At 46.1% G+C, this 16,846-nt stretch overlaps 1 protein-coding gene and 1 non-coding gene across 3 annotated transcripts in view; one reads left to right on the top strand and one right to left on the bottom strand.

Annotated features, from left to right (window-relative positions):
• Mob3b (MOB kinase activator 3B) overlaps positions 1-16,846 on the top strand; it is a 184,703-nt gene that overhangs the window by 141,533 nt on the left and 26,324 nt on the right. For both annotated transcript variants that reach the window (XM_028878497.2, XM_037202494.1), the window contains exon 3: positions 15,424-15,626. In XM_028878497.2, coding sequence (XP_028734330.1) covers positions 15,424-15,626 — 203 coding nt within the window. The remainder of the gene's footprint in view (positions 1-15,423; positions 15,627-16,846) is intronic.
• Positions 13,244-13,350, bottom strand: LOC114699424. Its single transcript, XR_003735527.1, has one exon. It is a non-coding gene; the product is annotated as a U6 spliceosomal RNA (small nuclear RNA).

The following is a 16,846-nucleotide window of genomic DNA, read 5'->3' as shown; positions in this document are numbered from 1 at the left end:
CAGCTGTGCTCAGGCCCAGGTGACCACACCAACTCTCTAGCCCTGGGTTGTCAGCATGTCCACAGTTCAAAGACAGTGCCTAGGAGAATGGCTTACTGCCTCATCCCTGGAGGGCCTCAAGAGGACGTAGGAAGCAAAACTCTGCTTTGGATGTTCAGTCTCCTCCATCTATGAAGCTTTCTTCCTGGTCTCTTGGCCACTAGTCAGATCTCTGAAGACAATAACAGCAAACTTACCATCGAAGGAAGTTCTCGTGTAGTTTGGAAAATACCTTGTACTATTTTATTCCATTTATTTTCATTCACTTCTCACAACCACCCAATGAAGTAGATACTGTTAATATTTGTGTCCCATGCAGGGAAACTGAGCCTGAGTGATTTCCCCAGGTTCATGGCACTAGGAAAACAACAGATGAGGGATTCGAACTCAAATCTGTGAGCAGATTCAGTGACTTCCCCCCATCCCCTCCACCCAGCCATCCTCCTTGCTTGGTTATGCAGGCTGTCTCTTTAGGCCACGTGTGAACAAAGGCACATTCTAAGCTTGTGCTTTTTTCACTGTAATAGCTGGGGATTACTGGAAGACATCTTACAACTCGAGTCTCTGGGCTCTAGCTCCAAACAGAGTGTTTGAAGCAATGCTGCTAGATCAGGACCTGAGAACTCTCAGTTGTGACAAGTTCTTTGATATTGCTGGTGCTTCGGGCTGTGCTTGAAAAGTCACTGCTCTGGGCTAGTGTTTCTGCACCAGGCAGCATACAAAACTGGGGTTTTCATACTTGGCTACTGTAATGTGGGCCACGGCCATTCAGTTTGTTCTTTTGTCTCATTGATCAATTGAATGAACAGTTAGCATCGAGACCCACTGTCAGACTCAAGGACTAAATGCCGTGAATAGCTTCAGTTTCTCAGGCCTGTCTCCCTGTTTCTCCATCTGAGGCTGCCAGGGAACTCAGTGTTGTGAAGGGAGAGTCGGCACTGAGGATGAAAATTCTAATATTGTCTATAAAACAAACAGATCTACCACGAAGTACAGTGCAAAATGTGTGTGAGTTGTTTCTATCAATTGTGGATTTTAATCTACCCTTATAAATCTAGTCAAGGAGAGTTGTCAGAGACTGACAGATGCCCAGGGTCATTCAACCACCTTGTCTGAGTGATCATTAAATCTGCATGATGCGTTTGCAATGACTCATTGTTGAGAGAATATTTAATACTCACAATATAATGAATGTTAAATATAGAAAGGTACAAACTCAATATAGGAGTCTAATCTTATTTTTAGAGAACTACATATGTATGTGTGTATACATACACATACTACAAAAAGATTAAAAGGAAACATATTGCTCAGTAGCTGTTTCCTGGTGGGATTATTGATAGTAATGAAATTTATACTTGATATAATTTTTCTAACATTTCAAAAATATTATTGTGTTTAGAATAAAAAAATAATTTAGGTCAAGCATGTTGGCACATGCCTTTAATTCCAGTACTTGTGAGGCAAAGACAGGCAAATCTCTTTGAGTTTGAGGTCTACACAGTGAATTCCAGTCCAGCCAGGGTTATATAGTCTCAAAATGATAATAATTATTAATATACCTTATTAATTAATTTGTTTTACTAATTAATTTATTAAATATTTAATTACTATTATTTAGGCAGTCACCTATTTTTATAAAAATGTGTTCTGCAAAACATAGCTGTAAAGTAAATTATAGATTTGTAAGTTAGAAAATTTCTCAGAACTAGAAACATTTTAAGATTCTTAAGTATGGTCTCAAAGGATGCTGCCATGCCTTCGCACCCAAAAGTGTGGAAAAACTTCATAGGAACCTAGCAGAGAGTAGAGAGCAAGGGGACTTGGGCTGTGCATGGGTCTCCCTTGGTGAGGAGGCGGGAGGCCATGTGGAGTGTAGGAGGAGGGTTGTTTTTTTTCCCTTCCCTTCAGTGAGTACACCTGGTTAACAGTGCTTCTGTGAGACATCACAAAACATCATTGCAGTTACTATATCACAGATCAAAATCAACTATATCAAAGGAAATCCAGGTGCTCGGTGTAGATATGCAGGTGATAGAGAGTTCAGCATATGTAACTGGAGGATGGCCTGTACAGATTAAAGGGAAGGCATCAGTAACCATTCCTATGTTGAAAAACACTGAGCCCATTTACCTTCATCAGTCTTAGAAGTCTGCCCTTAATACTCAGAGTTGCTTTCAGAAGTCATGCAAATGGGCAGATGTGACAACTACAGTGTGAGAAAAGGGAACCGTCCCCTAAGAGCTCAATGGTGCTTCAGAGAAGTCTGAAGGTATGAGGTACATGAGGCACCATTACTAGTGAAATGATTTTCCAGCAAGGTCAATAGATATTTTCTATGCAATCAAGCCTCACCTAGCTGTATAAACACAACAAGATGGTTTTGAATTGAGTCTCCACAACAGTGAGATTAATGAACTAGTCTGAAGGATAAGGTGGAAAGCAATGGGCATTGTCCTGAGATGGGCCCATAGGAGACAAAGACCCTCCTTCCCTGTGTGTCTAAAAAAAGGGCCTGCGATCAACCACGGTCAATTTGCAACCACGGGCATTGTTTCCTTTAAAGAATTCAGGCTAGTGCCTCAATGGTAGAGCATTTGTCTACCATCTGCCAAGCCCAGGGTTCAACACCTTAAAACCACAAGGAAAAAAAAATCAGGAGCTGGAGAGATGGCTCAGCAGTTAGGAAAGCTTCCTCTTCTTCCAAAGGACCTGTGGTTAGTTCTCAGCATCTACACAGGGCAGCTAACAACAGCCTATAACTCTAGATGCAGGGGTCCAATAACCTCTTCTGGCCTTCACGGGCCCCTGTGTATACAGGCATCTACATAGATGCAAATACACATATACACATAGATATAACTCTCTCTCTCTCTCTCTCTCTCTCTCTCTCTCTCTCTCTCTCTCTCTCTCTCTCTCTCTCTGTCTCTGTGTGTGTGTGTGTGTGTGTGTGTGTGTGTAGATAGCTCAGTGGTGGAGGATGTACTGCTCTTTCAGAGGACCTACGTTCGACCCCAGGGCCCACATCAGGTGTCTTACCACGCCCTGTAGCTCCAGCTCCAGAGGATCCTACACCCTCTTCTGGCCTCTGCTGAAAGCTGTTCACATATGCACAGACGCCCACAGTCATACACATAATTAAACGTTTACAAGAAAAGAAGCCAGGCTGGCAGAGTGAATGCATGAAGTGGACGGGACGGCCCAGGTGTGTGCAGCATCGTCCATTTGCAGGAACAGGCCTGGATGAGCGGCTGTCATGTAGCTACAGCAGTCCCCAGTTGTTGCAGGTCTGAAGGAAGCCAGCATTCTTGACCTCTGTATCCTGTCTCTCTTTTCCTTTAGACTTGGCGACATTTCCACATTATGTAGTCCAAAGTAAACACATCTGCTGACTAACCTTGGCCAGCCGCCTTCAACATCTTACCTCTGCGTTTATTATTCAGTGCGAAGGAGCAAGTTCTTCAGCCATCTGGCTCCGCTCGTATCTCCTCTCTCATCCCTGTTCCACCAAATTCCAAAAGATGGGTTTCCTGAACTCTCAGACTTTCCTCAAAAGTGGTGTTTCATGAGGACCTTAAAATTGACATAACAAATTTATTTCAGTAGCAATTTTTAAAAGCCATAAACAGATACTCTCTCAGGGATGAAATAAACTTTAAAGTGTTACCTTGGGTTTTGAGAGGTAGAAGGTATATCATTTGGGCAATGGATGTTTTGGAGTGGGCCAGCTCTGGGTTGAAATTCCAGTTCTGTACCAGTATCCCTGAGCAGGTGACATAACCTCTCTGTTCAGAACAATGGAATCAGAGACAAGCTGTCATAGGATCCCACTCCAAAGGCACCTGCTTTTAGTTCAATATTCTGTTACCATCTAGAGATTCTGGGTAATTATTGAATAATGGGCTTGCCAAACTAGTTCCAATCATATATTTTTGTTTGTTTGTTTGTTTGTATTTTTCAAGACAGGATCTCTCTGTGGAGCTCTGGCTGTCCTGGAACTCACTCTATAGACCAGGCTGGCCTCAAACTCACAGAGATCTGCCTGCCTCTGCCTCACAAGTGCTGGGACTAAAAGCGTGCACCACCATCACCTAGCTCCAATCAGATATTTTTATCCATAAATATATTTTATGTACAAGGGCATAAACTCATAGCCCCTGGAGTCAACGTTTTTTTGACTCATGGGTGTTTTAAAATATATATGGAGCAGTTTTAAGTCTACGGAAAAGTCGCAGAGGGTAGGCCCGAGCATCCATACACCGGATACCAGGTTTTCCATATTGTAACATCTTCTGTGAGTTCATCACACCTCTGCTACAGGTGAAGACCTGAGGCTGGATCCTCGCTGCTCCCGCACGCCACTCTGTATTTGAAGTTTGCTGGTTGTCACTGGTGTCCTTCTGTCTCCAAACTCATCTAATTACCAGTTACATCTGTCGTCTGTCTCCCTCCCTGCACTCCTCTGAGCTGTGATGCAGATGTGCCCGTGTGTATATATGTGCGTGCATACACGGAAGCTCCAGGACCACTTATTAGAGTTAAAAGAACAATCCCAGGTGGAGCAGACCTTCCTGGTCTCTGAGGAACGTCAACCTTTGAAGGAGCATTGGTCCAATATTTTGTAACATGTTCCCTAATTTGAGTTTGTTTGCTTTTGTTGTTGTTGTTTGTTGTTTGTTTGTTTTGTTTATTGTCATCACACAGTGGGCCTGATGGGTTTGGGTGAAAGAGACTTCACCAGCGAGTGGCTTTCATCACATCCCATCAGAAGAATACTCCATGAACCACGGTTACTCCCGTTCGCGTTGGCCGAGATGGCTTGACCAGGGGTACGTCTGTCAGACTCCTCCTGTGTGAAGTCACACCCCTTCCGGAGCACACTCTCCAGGAAGCAAGTCACCCCCAAGGACCACACTTGGGCTCCTCTGCCTCCAGATGGCATCTGCATAAACTATTTCAACTCTTGCAGCACAGACACTTTGCAAACTCCTGGTTTATTTTTCCACTGTGTGTTGTATCAGTGTGGCTTTGTGGATAGTTATTTTATACCTTGGGTTATAATCCAGTGCTACTACATCGATTTTGCTGGTCAGAGGGTTCTAATGTTGGCCATTTGGGAGGTCTTTTACATTGGTTCCTGTGTCTCTTTTACATGCCCAAACTTTTATGTTGCTATTAAATTCTTATTTTATTATTATTATTATTATTATTATTGTGTGTGTGTATATAGGTCATAGGAAAACCACCAGGAGATGGTTCTCTTTCCATCATGAGTTCTGGGAAATCAAACTCAAGAAGAGTTGGGAGTTTTTATTTTTGTTTTCACAGGGTTTTTCTGTGTAGCCCAGGATAGCCTTGAGTTCATAATCTTCCGCCTCTGCTTCCTGCATGCTGTTATTACTCGCGTAGCCTCGTGTTAATTTATTTTTTAAAAATTGGGTCAAAAGCTTATACTTAGCTAGGCTGAATCGATTATATAAAAGTAAATGGTGATACATAAAATACCAAGAATATTTTTAAGTTTTTTTTTTTTTTAATATTAACCAACACTTAACAATGAGAAGGCTTCACAGGAAAAACTAGATTTCTAGATCTTCTCCCTTCAGGCATCCAAGTCCACACCACTCCCACTCATTTCAGCCTCCCACTCTATTAATGTAATCTTTGAAATTTTTTAATATGTCACTCTTGGTTCTTAACTAAGCAAATCACGTAGTTAAATTACACAGTTTGGTTCACGAATTTAGGCCAATTGTCATCCCCCAGTCAGATCGGAGAGGGTGGTTTGGGTTTCCTCTTTCCCGCCTGTTCACCTTAATTGATCTCATATGCACACAGAGTGACACCATTGCTTGCTTGGGCCCTGCCTTATCTGGGGTGGAAAGAGCTTCCCTCAGCCTGTGGGCTGCAGTCCGTGTGTGTACCAGGCCGTCACAGCCTCCCTCAGCCTGTGCCCTGTAGTGAGTGAGAGTGTGTGTGTGTATGTGTGTGTGTGTGTGTGTGTGTGTGTGTGTGTGTGTGTACCAGGCGGTCACAGCCTCCCTCAGCCTGTGCCCTGCAGTGTGTGCACCAGGCGGTCACAGCCTCCCTCAGCCTGTGCCCTGTAGTGAGTGTGTGTGTGTGTGTGTGTGTGTGTGTGTGTGTACCAGGCGGTCACAACCTCCCTCAGCCTGTGCCATGTAGTGAGTGAGAGTGTGTGTGTGTGTGTGTGTGTGTGTGTGTGTGTGTGTACCAGGCGGTCACAGCCTCCCTCAGCCTGTGCCCTGTAGTGAGTGTGTGTGTTTGTGTGTGTGTGTGTGTGTGTGTGTGTACCAGGCAGTCACAGCCTCCCTCAGCCTGTGCCCTGTAGTGAGTGTGTGTGTGTGTGTGTGTGTGTGTGTATCCGGACAGTCACAGCCTCCCTCAGTCTGTGCCCTGCAGTGTGTGCACCAGGCGGTCACAGCCTCCCTCAGCCTGTGCCCTGCAGTGTGTGCACCAGGCGGTCACAGCCTCCCTCAGCCTGTGCCCTGCAGTGTGTGCACTATGAGTCTGACTTGAACCTTCCTAGACCTGTTCCATCTGGAGAGATTCCCAATAGCTATGTTCCAGCTTCAGACTAACTTCTTGCTTTTTGGATCTGGAGAGCTCTCTTTCACACCGGGGCTGACTCACCAGTCTTTCTGGATCCTCTCCACTTCCCATGGAAGGTCAAATCATATTTCAGTGCAATAAAACTTGCTCAGTACATCCAAGGCCCTGGGTCCAGTCCTCAACACCACAGAATAAATTACTAATATTAGTTACTTCCACCCCCATCCCACCTCACCCACCCCCACCCCCCATCTTCCCCTTACCCCTCCATCATTATGTGTCCCTGGACTGTTTGTCAATCACTCCTGTATCATTGCAAATGTTAGAAACTCCAGAGTTCTGCCTGTTGAGGCTTTTCTGTCTAGATACAAATAGGCACTTGAATATAAATGTGAAGCCTGATTTGCGGAAGGAAATGCCTCTTCCTCACTACCAGTGAAAAGCTGAGTGAAAGATGTACTTCTCTGAGATACTGAGAGAGAAATGTGGGTTAGTGTTCCCCGCGGCCAATTGCCTTAGACGTGACAAGGGTAACGTGCATCGGTCTGCAGCGGTTTCCCGGGGTCCTTTCATTAGTGATGATTCTCGGAGTGTGACTGGAGGGCCAAAGCTGGAAGTTGCAAGAGTAAGTGCTCATTACGGACATATTCCTCGCGCTTACCTGCTCACCCGTGAAGCTCTTTCCCCGACTCTCACCACTCAGGCTGCTGTAGCAGAACTGCGGGGACCAATAAACATGTCTTCATTTCCACAGTTCCAGAGGCTGGGAGTCCAGCCAGGCACGGCACATGCAGATCTGATGAGGGCCACGTTCATGGACAGTGGGCTGCCGTGACATCACATCGGGATTTTTTTTTTTTTCTTAATGTTTCTTTTTAGGTTTATTTTGAGACAGGGTTTCTCTGTGTAGCCCTGGTTGTCCTGGAACTCACTCTGTAGACCAGGCTAGCCTTGCACTCAGAGATGTGCTTGCCTCTACTCCCCCCCTCCCCCACCCCCGGGGGCTGGGATTAAAGGTGTGTGCAACCAAACAAGGTTACAGGGACTTTCTTAAGGGAGGGGCTAAGACCATTTATGAAATTGCTGCTCTTCTGATCTTATTGTCGCCACCTCCAGCCAATACTGTCATTATGGGGCATTGAGGACCTGACATGTGAAATTGAGGAGGATTATAAGTTATATTCCTGAGAACCATCATATGCTGGGTACAGTAGCTGACAGGGGTATAACTTTGACCAGATATATTCTCTTATGTTACAAATGTCATGGTCTTCTGGGAAAAACAGCAACCAAAGGCAGGAAAAAGGAAAAAAAAAAAAGACAATACAAGATACTGTGTGTAAAGTCCCAACATGGGAGAAATACAGGTTGTTAGGGAACTAGACTGAGGGTGGGAGCCAAGAGACCATTCTGGAGGGAATAATAGTTTACTTGAAGTTTGGATAACAAATGGGTGTTGGCCAGACAAGAATCCATGGGGAACTACAGAGATAGCTCAGAGGTTAAGAGCGCACACTGCTCTTGGAGAGAATGAGTTCGATTCTCAGCATCCACGGGAGGTGGCTCCCAGCTCCCTGTACCTCCAGCTCGATGACACTCCTTGGACACTGCACTCTAGCACAGCTTCTACCGTGAACATACATAATCACATTCTTTTAAAAGTATTCGGAAAGGGGTAGGGGTGAAGAGATGGCTCAGTGGTGAAGGGCACTTGATATTCTTGCAGAGGACTTGATGTTCTTGCAGAATTCAGTTCCCAGCTTCTGCACAGCATCTCACCAGTTAACTCCAGTTCCAGAGGATCCAGTGCCCTCTCTTGGCCTCCATGGATACCAGGCATGCATATTGCTGTACATACACACATGTAGGCAAACACTTATGTATAAAAGTAATTGCCTTCAAAACAAAACACAAAGCCCCAAAAAACAAAACTCTGGTATGTGTCAAGAGATCCACCTAAACCCCCAAGTCAGACACACGTGCGAGAATCTTGGCTCCTAATAGCTGCAGTACAGTTACAGACTGTAAGATTCAGATGAATCTCTGCATATAGAGAGATGCACGTGTGGGAAATCACGTTTAGTAGCTTTAATGTCACTGGGGAGGCAGCAAGCTAGTGGCCTTGGAGTCCTATACAGACTGAGCTCTTGGATAGGTTTGCACTTTAGGAAGGTTCCCCGCCTGCCAGGTGGAGAGAGAACTGTGGTAATAAAATGAGGGAGCCTGGGAGGGGAAGGTGCATGCCTTGCAGGAGGTGCTACAGGAAGCAGTACTGGTGGCGTGATCGGGGTGGGGTGGGGGGCTGGGGGGAGAGGGGCCCTGTGGTTAAAGGGTGGTTTGTAGATGAGAAATAGTCCAGACAAGATGTAAGACTAACGACCCTTCACAAAAATGGAAGACTACTAGTGAATAAAGGATATTTTTCTTTGTGAAGATACTCAAAATATCACCTCCAAGAAAAGGGTCTTGGTCCTATTTGAGTACTGGGATTACATTCATAGGCCACCACTCTTGTCCCAGACGACTAAGGTTAGCCTGCTGCGTGCCTGCTTGCCTCCCTCCCTCCCTTCCTCCCTCCCTCCCTTTCTCCTCTCCCTCTTTCTTTTCTTCCTTTCTTCCTAATTGCTTTTATTGTCCATCCGTAAGGATTACTGGACTCTGGTTTTCTTGGATCCAGGAGCTGGGTGTGGGTGAGGGGCAGCCTGTGGCAGCTGGGTTGTGGATGCCGGAGAAGCAGAAGCCGCATACTGCATTTACAGTTGCTCCTTTGTGTGGCTGAAACAGTACTTTCTGTGCCGGGAAAATAGCATGTCTGAACGAATTAATAATCTGTTTAGAACATATAATCACATGTTAATCTTCCCCTTTCTTCTGCGGCAACCACGGTGAGAGACTAGAGGCCAACACAAAGGGGCCAGGGAAGGACCGAGGAAGGGAGATGGAGAGTAGAGGGGTGGCCGGTTTATTTCTAACCATTTGCAGCTGTCAGCTTGTTTGGGGACGTTTTTCTTTTTAGGCAGAGGAACAAAGTCCTGCTACACGCAATTGTTTTCTTTGGCATGGTGAACAGACACTTTCTTGAGGCGCACATCGAGATAACACAAAACATCTGCTGAAAGGACTCTCTTCTCTGCAGCTGAGTGTGCCGCCGCATCCTGGAGAGAGAGCATGAGGCTTCTGCAGATTAGAATGGTTTTTCGGGAGGCAGGGCAGTGTGGCTGGGGAGGGAGAGGAAGAGGGAGTAAACAAAGAGGAGGGGATGTAAAGTCTTAAGAAACATCTGTGTTCGTTTCTTCCCAGTTTTGTCTTGCAAGAGTCCTGGAAATGGTATGTCCTTAGTGTTGCTGCCAGAAGTCTGTTTTCTTTTCTCACGTGTGTGGGATACTGTTTGTATTCACGAGCTATTAAAAATGAGTGATTTTTATGACTTGTAGAGGGATTTTCACATGCACACTCCTATTACTGGACTCCAAAGACAAAAGGGACTGCACAAATGCCCTCAAGTCTGCATGGCGGCGGCTTAAAGGACAAAGATGGACATTTCAAGTTGTTGTGACTGACGTGAGATTGGGGTCCCTGAAGGATGGACTGGGGCGCTAGGTTTCCTGTGTCTTGACCAGCTCCTTGGACAGCTCACATGGTATGCCCCCATACCAGTTTTCTTCCGTATCGACTTTTCAGAGAACTCTTTGTCGTTGGGAAAGGGCATCTTCATCTTCCCTCTTTCCTTTGCCCCCCTGGCACCGTCTCAGCTGTGACAAGGAAGAGCGTCTATAACAATAGGAGTACCTGACCCCGTCTGCTGTGTGCCTCTGTATGTCTGCCTGAGCTCCAACCCCACATTTCAGTGTCAACATTCCTCAGCTAAGGACACTGAGCCTCCTGGAAGTTACAGTAGCAAACCTGCCCCAGGGTGGGCAGCGTGGAGGCTCCACAGCTGGAATCTGACGCAGGTCTGATCGATGCCCAATCCGATGTTTAACCAGTGCCCTAGCCCTGGCACTTAGGTTTGGAGAAGTAAGAGCCAGGCTATACCGTATTCCACTTTCATCTTCTAACAAGTTTGTTTCTCTGATCCTGCCAACTGGGTGGAATAAAAGGAGCCGTGAGAACTCTGTTCAGCTTCCCAGCAGGGCGGAAAGCAATGGTCTCTAGAATTCGCACACTTGCGTTCAGACCCCTTTCATCACAAGCCCTGGACGCTCTGGATGCCCTGAGTTGGTCCTTTCCCTTTCTGAGCTTTGATGTTGCTGTCAGCCGATGACAGAGGAGCTCCACCCTACTCGGAGAGTAATCTAAACAGGTATTCATGTCCATCCTGCCCAGGCTCTATGCTCGGCAGTAAGGGGTCTTCTGTGAGGGAGACGGACGCAGCCCCTGTCCTTATCTAGGGCATAGTCCTAAAGCAGGATTCTTAATAGCTGTGCAATAGTCTGTGACCTGCATAAGAAGACCTCAGGCGAAAGACAGCAGATGTCACAGCCCTGACGCCGCCGGATGAGGGAAGAACAGTCAGTGACTAGGTGTCTACAAGGGTTGAGGAATCAGCACGTTGCTTTGGAGCGCTCTCCAGCGTCCACAGAGATGGGTCCTTCTGCTCTGCACCTCCAGAGCCCAGGTTTCAGCCCAGCACGACCACAGGCCACATTCTCATTGCCAAGCATTGGTTCTTCTCACCAGGGGAAAGGATGAACATGGCACAGCTCAGAAGCTGCCCCTTTAAGTCTTGCCCGGCTTCGGACCCTCCGTCAACCTTCTGCCTTCTCTGAAGCGTGCTCTCCCCTCACTCTGGTCTATATACCAGGATAGAAGGAATCACACAAGCCACAAATTTGTTTTTCTTTAGAGAGTCTGAAACGTAAATATTCATGGGTATTTGAGGGCCTACTGGCAGGGAGGGGAGAGGAAAGAAAAAGCAAGCAAGAAAAAAATGGGTTAAAGCTCAGAATTTCGTGGAATTCTTATTTAATTTTCTTTGGGAGAAAGGAGATTTACTAAGTCAGAGATGAAAGGGAAGTCTGCCCAGACCCCCCGAGAAAGTTACATTCTGTGCTGGGTTTAGCTCTCTCGCTGAATGGGGCTTGGCGATCAGAACGTTGTGGTTAGACAATTCATAAACGCAGCAGGCTTTGTTCAGATGCTGGCTCTTGACAGAGTACCAAGACCTCTGGAGCAGCCGCCAGGGCTGAGGAGCTGTCTCGTCAGCACCCAGCCCTCAGACCCACCTCACCCTTGCCCCAGTTCCCTGGCCTGCCTGCCTCCTGCTCAGGCTGGAACAGAGTCCTGCTCGAACCTCATGAGTGAGTGCCTTGGATTCTGACCTCTGCCCAGACATGTTTCCCTCCTCTCATTCTGGAATCTGATCTTACCCTAGTCCTACTTTGGGTTGACTAATTCTGTTTTAGTACTGGCCCATTTCTAAAGACCAAGGCATGCCACGTGACCCCAGGGCATCAAAGTCCTGGGATTTTTGGTCTGTCACTTCTTTGTAGATCACTCATTGGAATATGTTTTCCCTTTAGAGTCTTAAAATTTCCCAGCTTTAATCTGAGAGTCACAGGATGTGAGGTAGACTGGGCAGGGCAGAGGAAAGGCATCTCTTGAGACTCAGTTATCAACTGTAGATCACTTAGAGATCTGCTGGTTACCTTCCTCATTTTCTATCTCAGTTCTTATCTACCTGTCCAGGATGATTGTCATGAATTGAACTAATCAGAGTTTAACTCCAAACACCTGAGACGTGCAGTCTGCTGCAGTGGAGACTTGGTGGACACTGTCCTAAGACATGCAGTCTGCTGCAGTGAGCACTGTCCTAAGACATGCAGTCTGCTGCAGTGAACACTGTCCTAAGACATGCAGTCTGCTGCAGTGAACACTGTCCTAAGACATGCAGTCTGCTGCAATGAACACTGTCCTAAGACATGCAGTCTGCTGCAATGAACACTATCCTAAGACATGCAGTCTGCTGCAATGAACACTATCCTAAGACATGCAGTCTGCTGTAGTGGAGACTTGGTGAACACTGGCCTAAGACATGCAGCCTGCTGCAGTGGAGACTTGGTGAACACTGGCCTAAGACATGCAGTCTGTTGCAGTGGAGACTTGGTAGACACTGTCCTAAGACATGCAGCCTGCTGCAGTGGAGACTTGGTGGACACTGGCCTAAGACATGCAGTCTGCTGCAGTGGAGACTTGGTGGACACTGGCCTACATAACTTTCTGATTGAGTACACTGACTGCAGCTAATCTTTTACCACCTGGAAACCTAGATTGAAAGAACAATGGAGTTCATTAATGATTAAGAAAAAGGAATTTCAGATTCTTTTCCTATCCTATAGGCTAGATAGCATTGTACTTCATTACAGAGTTCTCCCTTCTTCCAAAAACAGCACGCAGCATCCCATGTCAAAACTATACCAGGACTGGCAAAAAGCTCTCATGTCTGCTGTGGGCTCTCCCCCTTTCCAAAGCAGGAGGTGCTGGATTCGCATATTACTGAAATAAAACTACTGTCCTTTCTCGATCAGTTTTGATCCATGATATGTTCCCTGCCTCACTTGTCCCAGATATTTTTTTCCTTTCTTTTTCCTTTTTTTTTATTTTACAATACTATTCAGTTCTACATAATAGCCACAAAAATATGGAATGCTTCACGAATTTGTGTGTCATCCTTGCGCAGGGGCCATGCTAATCTTCTCTGTATCGTTCCAATTTTAGTATATGTGCTGCTGAAGCGAGCACGTCCCAGATAGTTTTAAAAGTAGAACTTAAGTATGAAAGACGGCCACTGTCCCTAGAACTAATCACAATGCGAGACATACACATGAAAAGGTTATGGAAAATGAGCAAGGTAGTCAGTGATTAAGAAAAAGGGATTTCAGATTCTTACTTCCCACCCTACAGGCTGGATAAAGTTGTTCTTCATTATAAAATTCTCCCTTCTTCCAAAAGCATTTCTCCCCATTGGCAGCTAAGTACCTGTTAGCTGACCTGGACCTGGGAAGGCACTGTCCGATGCTGTGGACTTCTTCTCCCCTCCTTTCTCTCTCCATCACCCCTGTTTGTGCCCCTGTGCCGTTGAAGAGTGATTTCAAATACTTCATTACGGTGAGCTGTTGAGTGGTGTCTCTCACACAAAGGCAAGTCAAACTGCAAAGGTACCTGTACTTTGGATTCTAGAATTTGACTGATTTGAAATCCCAGCCCCACTGTTGTATAAAACTTTAGCCCATGCTCCAGAGCCTCTGTGTTACTCATCTGTGAAATGGGAATAATAAAACTACTTCACAGGGAAAGATGACATATACATCCTTCTTCAGCTTGCCTCGCTTGTCTTAGAGGGAGTCCAGTCATCTGTATAGGACACTCTTTGGAAGATTCTGGGTCCTCTGTCAACATTCAATGGTGGATTAGTGGCCCCATTTCACCAGAGAAAGCTCCAGAACTCAAGTCGCTACTCCCACCCCATCTTTGCTCTGGTTTTTCCTCATCCCTGGATCCCAGCACCTGTTGCCACATCATTCAGCCACTATGCTGCACCCACATTCTCCCTGGCTTTGTTCAGTGTGTTGCCTTTGACTTTCAAGAAAAGCTGGCATCCATGCAGGGACTTGGAGAGGCAGATCCCATCACAGCTGACTGCCAGACAGATTCCGCCTCTCCTGTTCTGCCCTGGAGGGAGAACGATACCAGGAGATTCACCCGACAGAACATCTCATGGCAGACAACTGCCCCAGATCCCTGCAGAGCTAAGAACAGCGAAACCCCAGGCTTCTGAGGATGTGGGGCATCCTTATGTCACAACTCGACAGTGACCTGGAAGCTGGTGGTTACACCTGTCTTTTCTGGACAAGGACATTTTCCTTGTAACAGTGCCTGGATGCAGAGAGTTGGGTCAGCCCCATTTGTGAGCTCCTCTCTGTTCTAGGCCCTATAGGAAGATCTTGCACGTTGTGACTACCTCCCACCCACCCACCCACTGTGCAAGGAAAGCCTTGCTCTGAACCCTCCTTTAAAGCCAAGAAACCAAAGAGTAAATAACTGGGCCTAGTCATAGAGCTGGAAAAGAGAGACAACCAGGAATTCAAACAAAGTCTGTTTAACTTTGAAGTCCATTACAACTGGCTTCCCATTAAAGGCAGGGTAAATAGCAAGAGTGTAAGAAGCTTTTCAGAGGGAGAGGGGAAGTGGCCCTGCCATTCTGCTACTTGCTGCTTCCACCCAGCTGGAAGTTGTGGTCATCAGATGGGGAAATTGGAATGGCTCTTCCAGCCACCTGCCCTTGCCCCACCACGAAGACATAACCCCTCAAAGAGATGGAGCCGAGTGATGGCACACATGAGGTCTGCGAATTGTCCACCTTGGCGACAACACCTTGGGAAAACCTTTCAATCAAAATCTGCGAATGGGTAGCTTTGTGGGGTGCATCTAATGTGGAGAGATGTTTTCCTTCAGTGGCAGGAATTTTCAGAACTTCAGATTAATTGTTAACCTTTTTCAAAGATAACAGGTTTGCACAAAACTCCAGATTCCCGAAATTACCTTGAAAACTCCAAAGTTCTGATATCCCCAAGGCCCCGATCCTCTCTGACCACTGGTCCCTAGAGTGGAGTAGCCACCTACTTGGACCCGGAAGTGAGATGGTGCTTTTTAATCTGCTACAGCCCTTTTCCCCCTGGGTCCTGTGTGGTAAGGAGTACCAGTTCCCCCTCCCCCACCACAGCGTATCTCCCAGCCACCCTTTCTCTCCTCTTGGACATAAGGGGAAAAGATCCTTCCTAGCGGCTTCATACCTTTTTCTTTTTGTTCCTCTAGGTGTTCCCTTCCCAAAGAACTTCCTTCAGATCTGCAAGAAGATCCTGTGCCGCCTGTTTCGGGTCTTCGTCCATGTCTACATCCACCACTTTGACCGGGTCATTGTGATGGGTGCAGAGGCTCACGTCAACACCTGCTACAAACACTTCTATTACTTCGTCACGGAGATGAACCTCATAGACCGCAAGGAGCTAGAGCCCTTGGTAAGTGTCTCAGCAGTGCGTCACCACACACTGTGAGAACTACGGAAAGCTGGGGTAGCGTTCGATCAGCAAAGGACCAGGGTGCATCAGAATGTCTACTGCAACCAGATAACTGTCTTAAGTTGCTCTCCAGGAGGTGAGATAATGTGGTGACATTATTCCTATATAATGATTTGGGCCAAGGAAGCTAGATTTATGCTTAACTCTGAAAAAAAAAAATCATTTACTCAATTTCTTAAAGACACTTCTATTTTTTTTTTCCCTGAGACAGGGTTTCTCTGTGTAGCCCTGGCTGTCCTGGAACTCAATCTGTAGACCAGGCTGGCCTCAAACTCAGAGACTCACCTGCCTCTGCCTCCCGAGTACTAGGATTAAAGGCGTGCGCTACCACTGCCTGGCTGAGACACTTCTTTGATCTATCACTAGTCAGTGATGGTCAGACACATTTATTTTCTTAGTCAGTAAATGAACATTTAACACTCACTGTGTGTCAGCTGCTAGGCACGCAAAGTCAAATTAAACTTCCAAGGACACAGAGAGAAGTAAGCTAAGGAAGAGTTCCGTGTCATAGGGAATTTGCTCTTTTTACTGACTCCCCTGGGGTGAAGCCATTGTGGGTTTATCATTTGAGATTAAGAACATTTGAGATTAAAAAAATTTGAGAGTAAGCTCTAGCTTTTTATACAGATGAGTGGAGTCTGCTTTTATTTTATTGCTTTTAAAAGAGATTTATTTTTATTTTGTGAATGCGTGTTTCCCTGCATGTATGTTTGTGTACCATGTATGCATGCAGTGCCTGTGGAGGCCAGAAGAGGGTCTCAAATCCCCTGGAACTGGAGTTACAGGTGGTTGTGAGCTGCCGGGTGGGTGCTGGGAATCAAACCTGAGTTCTCTGAAAAAGCAACAGGTGCTCTTAACCACTGGTCTGTCCCTCCATCCTCTGGGTTTATTTTCTTCAAAAGTCCCTTTCACTGTTGGCTTTACTATGTGCTTGAGAAATCAAGGACCCTCAAAACCCTTGTAACGGGTTCACTCTAATGTGGATGCTTGCCTTACAGATGTCCCCAGTGGCACTAGTGAGTACCTGTCTACCCAATAGGATACGTGGCTTTATATTAAAACCATGAGTTGTTTTTTTCTCTTGAGAGAGTTAAAGTGTAGTTTTGCTAAATATAGTTGGCAAAGTTAGTTTTGTACAAGTGTTTTTGAATGTTGACCGA

Source organism: Peromyscus leucopus, chromosome 2, assembly GCF_004664715.2.
Source record: "Peromyscus leucopus breed LL Stock chromosome 2, UCI_PerLeu_2.1, whole genome shotgun sequence".
Classification (NCBI taxonomy): Eukaryota; Metazoa; Chordata; class Mammalia; order Rodentia; family Cricetidae; genus Peromyscus; species Peromyscus leucopus.
Note: the sequence above shows the minus strand (reverse complement) of the source record. Positions and strands in the feature narration are given on the sequence as shown.